The 7,868-nt window shown below is 41.2% G+C and overlaps 1 protein-coding gene across 1 annotated transcript; it reads right to left on the bottom strand.

Annotated features, from left to right (window-relative positions):
* Positions 1-987: 987 nt before the first annotated feature.
* On the bottom strand, positions 988-2,025 carry LOC118642855 (E3 ubiquitin-protein ligase RNF167-like). Its single transcript, XM_036280861.1, has one exon. It carries the CDS (start codon positions 1,942-1,944, stop codon positions 988-990), a length of 957 nt encoding a protein of 318 aa, XP_036136754.1. The 5' UTR covers positions 1,945-2,025.
* Positions 2,026-7,868: the final 5,843 nt, after the last annotated feature.

Raw genomic sequence — 7,868 nt, forward strand, 5'->3', positions numbered from 1 at the left:
TCACTTGCACTATTTTGCAGTGTCTGGAAGTTTGAGGTAAGTTGAAATTATCCATACATATGAGAACTAGCTTAGCTAACATTAACAATAATCAAAGAGTGAAAGTGACCTTAATTTCTGAAAAGCAAGGGCATATTTAATGGCTGACTCCCTATTAGCTAACTACCATCTTAAACCATTGGACAAGCAGCTCCAGACACAGAAAATACTTGGCATGGTTGAACAATTAATTATTATACTTAGGTGCAAAGCATTTGATGTTGCATATTTCCTTTATTTAAAGAGGTTTTTATTTCCAAGAAATGAAAAGACAAAGCTAGAAAGCATTCTCTTAAAATTCCACCCCAGTTAGCCATGTGAATGACTAAATAACCACATGCTATAGAGTAATTAAATCTGTTGTTTTTCCACAACCATTTAACACATGGAAAAGCAGAGAACAAGTGGCCCAAAACCAAGTTATTTTTTGCCATGACCATGTAGACATTTCAATGGTTTTACACTCTTTAGGCATCAACTGATGACAATTAAACATTTAGGTAAGTGTAGATTACTTAATTCTTAATCACCCCCATCGAAAATGGTTAAAAGGAATGCATTGAAGTTTTTTACAGATATGAGAAATTGCATTATGAGACCAACTGTGAAATGTTAATATACCAAAGTAAATTTAATATACTCCAAGAGGAATTTAAAATAAAGTCTCTATTTTTTTTCTCATCCTTGACACAAATTATAAAAATATGCTCTTTCAAATTGTTTTTGACAGGTTTCATACATATCTAATTTTTTTTTTTAGTCCACAAAAACAGTTTTATTAACCCAGTAAGTATACACCCAATCTCTTTGCACTCCCAAACCCCCCAAAAGAATGGTGCTGGGTAAGGGAGAAACCTGGGGAGGAAATGTCCTCTATCTCTAAACATAGAGGACTAAAGAGAGAAAGAGGGGCTGTGCAAATGGGTGTGTATTGGGGGGGGGGGGCTATTAGACCAGGATGGTAGGTGAAGAGGAAGAAGATAATGGCGAGGATGGGGAATCTGCTGAAGGCCCACAAAAAATGAGGGGGGCTGGAGCTAGAGAGCCAAAGGATGTGGGAAGTGTTTGGCCAGAGCCCAGAAGTGGGGTTCGTTCTGAGGCAGGGTGGTGGTTCCTTGGCTCCCCTTCCTCATCACCTTCTTGCCTTTGAATTTCTCTCTCCTGCTGCTCCTCCCCAGAACCCTGATGAACAGGCTGCTTGCAGATGGGACAGGTCTTTTGGGTCTGAGTGAGCCAGGGGTCCACACAGCGGCAGTGATAGGCATGAGCACAGGGAAGTATCCTCAGCTTGTCCCCATCCACATATTCATCCAAGCAAATGGCACAGACATCATGCTGGTCTCCATTGTGATAGTGGTGAATAGGAATCTGCTTTAGTTGTTCTTTGGTCAGTCGATTTTTCTGGATCTGTTTCTGCAGGTGGATGCAGCGAAGTATCATCACTGCTCCTGTCAAAATGAGCAGTCCCGCAACCCCTGTGACAGGAATGAGGTAATAGCCCAAGAGGTAGCTATCATCTGGGATCAGAAGCACCTGAGCCCCGTTCTGGTAGAGGAACAGGGCACGCAAGTACTCGGAGCTCTTCTGCCCAATAAATACAGATGGGATCCGGATCTGCTGCTGGATTGCCACACTATTCCACATCATGTTCAGCAGCTGATTGGAATTCACATTATGCACCACAGCTGCACCATATCCAGCCTTCTGAGCATTTAGGACCTTGAGGTCAAAGGTGCAGTCGAATCTTCTCAGCAGTGAAATAAAGACTGACCCGTTAACCAGGGATGGGGGTGGTGGGGCAATGGGGCTGCAGGCATTGGCTGGGTGAGCCTCCACAAGGAACCCCTGAAGTCCCTCCTGGCTCAAGGTCGACCCAAAGAGAGCTGGGAGGTCTGCAAAGTCCATTCTGGCACTGTGGCCCAAAGTTGCTCGAATGAGCCCCCAGATGGGGGCTGCTCCCCACAGCACAGTGGCTACAACCACAGGAAGTGGGCAGGTTGGAGGGAGCATGGCAGCGGGAGGGCGGGGAGAGGCCCAGGAGGCCGCTTCCCAGCAGCAGGAGCAGAAGGGGAGTTCTGCGCCCTCGCTGCCCTGCCTTCAGGATCCCAGGGGCCAGTCAGCTCCAGGTGCCGCTTCCCAGCTCCATAGGGGCACCAGGAAGGAATCCCGACTTGAGGAGTGAGCTATCCAACACGTTTAGTGGCTCTGTGACTGAGACACTTAAAAGGTCCCTTTTCCGGTACAGGGATTAAATGCGGAAAGAGAATGGGCCAGCACCGGTGACAGGAAAACTTCTGAAGGTGAGGAGCTGGAGAAAGCGGGCCTTCCCGCCAGGTGGACGTCTTCCCTCCGCCCTGGAAAACCCTTTCCGATGAAGAGAGGCCGCTTCCAGCAATGGACGCTCAAGATGAATGACTTCCGGTCCTCTCCCGGCTGGGTCACCGCCACCTCGCGGTCACCTTCAGGTCTCGCGAGAATGCTCACAGTCCCTCCCTCCCCGAGCTGCTCCCTCCGGGTCTGTTGCGAGAGCCCGAGGCCTCTGGGCAGCTTGGCTCATGTCGTCTGGTGTCCCAGCAAAACAAGTGGAAACTGTTTCTAGGTTATTCATTTTAATGTAGGTTTTTGTAGCAGATGAATCTACTCTAAGAATGCACACCAGGATCTACAAGTGTGAGTCCTTTGTTGCCCTACCTGCCAAACAAGTGTCTGAATTCTGAGATCATGCACAAATAAATGCCACCACGGTGATACAAATAAGAATTTAACATTTTAATCATTTTCTCCCAGTGATCCGATATAATCTTTTAAATTAGTAAGTGTCTATTTCTATTTCAAACGCAATATGGAGTTTGGAGTAAAACCTTATTTCTTCGCGAGGGCCAGTTACGCTGCCTGGTGTTTGGACCGTACATTTTTCTGTTGTAGAAGCCTAGAGGCTTTGTTGTCAGATTGGAGCCACGTGACCAAGGAAATAACCAGAATATGAAAGTGTGGGAATCATTTTCCTGTGGTCCCGTTTAGGACACAGAAAGTATCCATTAGTCTTAGAGTTTGTATTTCAAACAGCTACTCGCTTTCTCTTTAAGTATTACACCTAGAGGTCAAAACCTAGATTAGAAAAGGAAATTATAGACCACTTTAAATAAAGATGTAGCAGATTGGCCAAGTCAGAAATGGAAAGGTTTTATTCTGAGCACACTGCCCCAAATTGTCCCTGTAGACTTGGGTGGCCAGAATCTCACGTTACAGGATTATCTTGACATTTTTGTACATTGGTTCTATTTGTCAAAATATTCTTCCAGACTTGTTTATCTCTATTTTCCTGGATTTTCCAATGTGGGAGTGTAACAGGTTATTAAATTCCACCCTGCCTGCTTCAACATGATCCCTCTAAGGTCAAGCACAAAATAATAAGCTCCAAATACACATATATTTGAAGACTGATGCTAGTCTAAACCACTCCTGGATTTTCACAGCGATGTGGAGGCAAGGAGAGAGCAGTTCCCGATGTATCCTGCCAGCATTAGATAGTTGCTGACCTGAGCCTAAAAATATTGAAGAACTGGGAAGATTTCTTTAGAGTAAGTTGTCAGTAAGCTATACTGACCTCCACACACACCCATGGGGAAGCAAAGGTGGAGCTTCCCCTTGACCTCTAGCCAAGAGAAAGTGACTCAGAGAGACTTGTGAAAATGGAAGCCCAGAGTAAAGGGGGAGGAGTGCATTGGGTCAAGCTGAATTTCCACACCCAGAAAAGTTTCTCAGAGTCCAAACATGGGCCTTGCTATGGGGAACACTGAAAAGGGATCCCACAGAGGGTCTATCTGAAGGAGCAAAGAGACGTCAAAACAGAGGAGTAGTTATTGGGACCTGGGACTTGGGGACAGGGGAGGAGTCGCTAGTGGTCAGCCCAAAGCACTGAATTAGAGAAAATTAGTCCATTTGGGATTATTTACTGTGGCAGCAGGCACCCACACCAGACTACTACTGTACCAACAACCTGTGATTTTTCCCTTAGAAAGTCATGAGCAGAGGCTAACTAGAGCCAGAGGGGAGCAAAGACAAGAGAAGCCAGCAGAACACGTGACCCCCAAACTTTCAAAGCCTGATTTGGACCTGAGGTGGGGGATGAGAGAATATTTAATGGGTTTGGGTTTTTTTATTATATCAAACTACACTAGAAATACTCTGAATACTTTTGTGATTAAAGGCAGGCATGGATGGATCCAGGTATCTTTAGTGCTGGAGTTTGTCAATTTGGGAACCCTTTTCAAAAAAAAATACAGAATCATGGTTCCAAAATTAGGAACAGAGCCTTGGGGGACCCTGAAACACCCTCCCAGTTCAGGGGAGCAAAACCTTCTCCTCCAACTCTATTGACTAGTGCAACGATTCTGTTTCAAAAATAAAATTGCTGTAGAGAAAATATTTACCAAAAACCTAATCAATCCACCAAGAGTCTATAGTCAACTATTTAATTTTATGTACATAAATTTATATTAAATATATGTTTAATATATACACATATGTTATATATATATAATTTATATACATAAATTTTATAGAGATAATATCTATTATGTAATTATATATGTGTGTATAATTTTTAAATAATATTCTTAAATCAAATACAAATTTATTAGCTTAACTTGTTGAACCATCTTCATTTCATGGTTTGACATTCCAGATCTAATCCGACGGATAATTATCTCAATCCAGAACATTTAGCTTGTATGGCTATCAGAACTATCTGCCTTTGTCTGCTTGCTATTCTTCACCAGTTGACATAGTTAAAGATCTCCATAAGTTAAGCAGCTTCCTGACTCTATCTTTAACTTTCCCAAAAGAACACAAAGTTCGCCTCCCCTTTCTTCTTCGCTATTTAGTAACGGCCTTCTCACAAAACTTTATACAAAAGATGTTTGATGTGGAACGATAGAGCCCTTGATATGGTATCAGACTGTCTGGGGTCCTGTATACACCTGCAGATCCACATTGTGTCTTCCCAGTGAACAAAATTAGTCAATTCAATAGTGACAAATGAATGAAATTGTTGATTTACACAATGGTGGTTATACAGATTTTTCTCGATTTTCAACTTGTCTGTACTGCACACAGAGAGACATACAATTATTTCATTGTAACATAATTATCAATCAACTAGTAAGTTTCAAAAATGAATGACTTTTAAGAGTTAAAAAAAAAGATATTAAATGTGAAGTGTTCCGTCATCCCGTCTGCCTATACACTCTACCATCTTTTGTTGTAGGTTTACATTTCATCTTCACCATCACTCCTACCTTCCCCCACTTCATTCTTTTAGGTAGAATTCTGCAGTTCCCAGCTTGTAGGAGATCATTTACATTTAGGCAATTGTCTAGCCCCTGTGTACCATCCATTCAAGGACCTATCATCAGCAAAAGGGCCTCCACGTTTGGGCATTAAACCTGTTCACAAAATGGTTTATGGCATTACATGTTCCTGGTGATGGTGCTGAAGCAAATCATGAGTCTTATATTGCTGCATTGGTCATAAAACTTTGTATATTTGCATAACTTGTTTCTAAACTTCTTCAACATTTCTATTCAAAATCCCCTTCCTACTGAGAACTTCACATGTCACCACTCCCTCCAACAGACATTGTAAAATATCATTGCTTTTGGCTCTTATCATTTATAACTGACATATTCTATATTTTACATATATATATATATATATATATATATATATATATATATATATGCTCCTAGCGGGAACCAAATCCAGGACTCTCTGGTCCACAGGCCAACGCTCCAACTGCTGATCCAAACCAGCCAGGACTATTGTTTCTTTTTATTTGTCTGTTACCCCCTTTAGAATGAATGACAAAGGATCATAAATGCAGAAACTACTTTTTTGTTTTATCCACTGATGTATTCTCATCATTCATTAGGCTGCTTAACAGGTTGTGAACATTCAATAAATATCAATTGCTATTCATTGGGTATCAATTGGAATTGAGATGGGAATGGGGATAGAAATTTGTTTGGGGGTTGAAGAGTGAGGGATAAGGAAAGTGGTTTATGAGCAGCCAAAGAAGTAGAGACAGTAGTAGAGAAAGAAGCAAAGAAGAGGATGTTAAGATGTGTTACTACAGCTTCCAAAGTAGTTCCCCTCCAACATTTTTAATAACATAAATTTCATTTCTTTTAATTAGTTTTTATGACTGGACTGTTTCTGTTAATGTGATCTATGAAAACAGTCTACCATTTAAGACCAGGTTTTTTTCTTTATTCTGTTTTTATTTATTTTACAGAGACAGAAAGGGCAAGGAAAAGAAAAAGAGAGATATATTTTTGTGAGAGAGGAACCAATTGGTTGCCTCCCATACATATCCAGAATGAAGGATCAAACTTGAAACCTGAGTATGTGCTATAATAAATAATCAAACAGGGAATTTTTGAGTGCATGGGACTAGACTCAACCATTTGAGCTACACCAGCCAGGACAAATCAGGTTTTTGAATTAGATAAAATCTAATTTTAAAAGTTTACTGTTGTGTATTAAAAATCATTTTTATCATTAAAAGATATATAAAATTATTTTTACTGCTAAGCTTAATTCTTTTTTACTTCTATGCAAACTTAACTCAGATTTCAACTTCTTTACTAGCTTCTGTAAGAAATCCAGTTGCACCCAGAATTGGGAATTTGGATAAAATTATTGAAGGTTCATTTCAAAGGGATCCCTAGGATTACATTAAAAAGAAAACTTCATTCAACTATCTCATATTCCAGGTGCATGGTTTCTATTCCCCAGCCTTTGGCAGTCCTTTCCAGCCATGCCCCCTGTAATACCGCACCTGCTTCCTTCTCTCATTCCCTCCTTTAGATGACAAGAAGCCCTCTTCTTCCCCTGAAACCTGGACATAGCATCACTTAATTTATTTATTTAATTTATTTATTTATTTTTGTTACAGATGTTTCTCCCCCCCCCACACTGATAGTCCCCTCCCCCATGCTCCCCGCCTTGTCCCCTGATTTATTGTCCATGTCCAGTGTTCATGCATACATGCATATAAGTTCTGTGGTTTCTCTCTCCCCCCCCCACTCCCTCTTCTGGGGATAGTCAGTCTGTACCCCACTTCCACGTCTCTGGGACTACCCAGTTCCTCAGACTGTTATGTTAATTATATTCCACAAATAAGTGAGATCATATGATACTTGGGTTTCTCTGTTTGGCTTGTTTTCCAGGTTCCTCCGTGTCCTCTCAAAGGATAAGAGATCTTTCTTTCTTACAGCTGCATAGTACTCCATTGTGTATATGTACCACTGCTTATTTTTCCATTCGTCTACTGATGGACATTTGGGCTGTTTCCTGATCTTAGCTATTGTAAATAGTGCTGCTATGAACATGGAGGTACATGTATTCTTTCTGATTGGTGTTTCAAGCTTCTTAGGGTATATTCCTAGAAGTGGGATCACTGGGTCAAATGGAAGTTCAATTTTTAATTTTTTGAGGTAACACCATATTGTTTTCCATAGTGGCTGCACCAGTCTGCATTCCCACCAACAGTGTACTAGAGTCCCTTTTTCTCCACACCCTCGCCAACACTTATTGTTTGATGATTTGTTGATGGCGGCCATTCTGACAGGTGTGACGTGATACCTCATTGTTGTTTTAATTTGCATCTCTCTGATGATTAGTGATGTTGAGTATTTCTTCATATGTCTCTTAGCCAGTTGTATGTCTTATTTGGAGAGGTGTCTATTTAGTTTCTCTGCCCATTTTTTAATTGGGTTCTTTGTCTTCCTTTTGTTGAGTTGTATGAGCACTCTATATATACTGGA

Source organism: Molossus molossus, unplaced genomic scaffold (genome assembly GCF_014108415.1).
Source record: "Molossus molossus isolate mMolMol1 unplaced genomic scaffold, mMolMol1.p scaffold_m16_p_3, whole genome shotgun sequence".
NCBI lineage: Eukaryota > Metazoa > Chordata > Mammalia > Chiroptera > Molossidae > Molossus > Molossus molossus.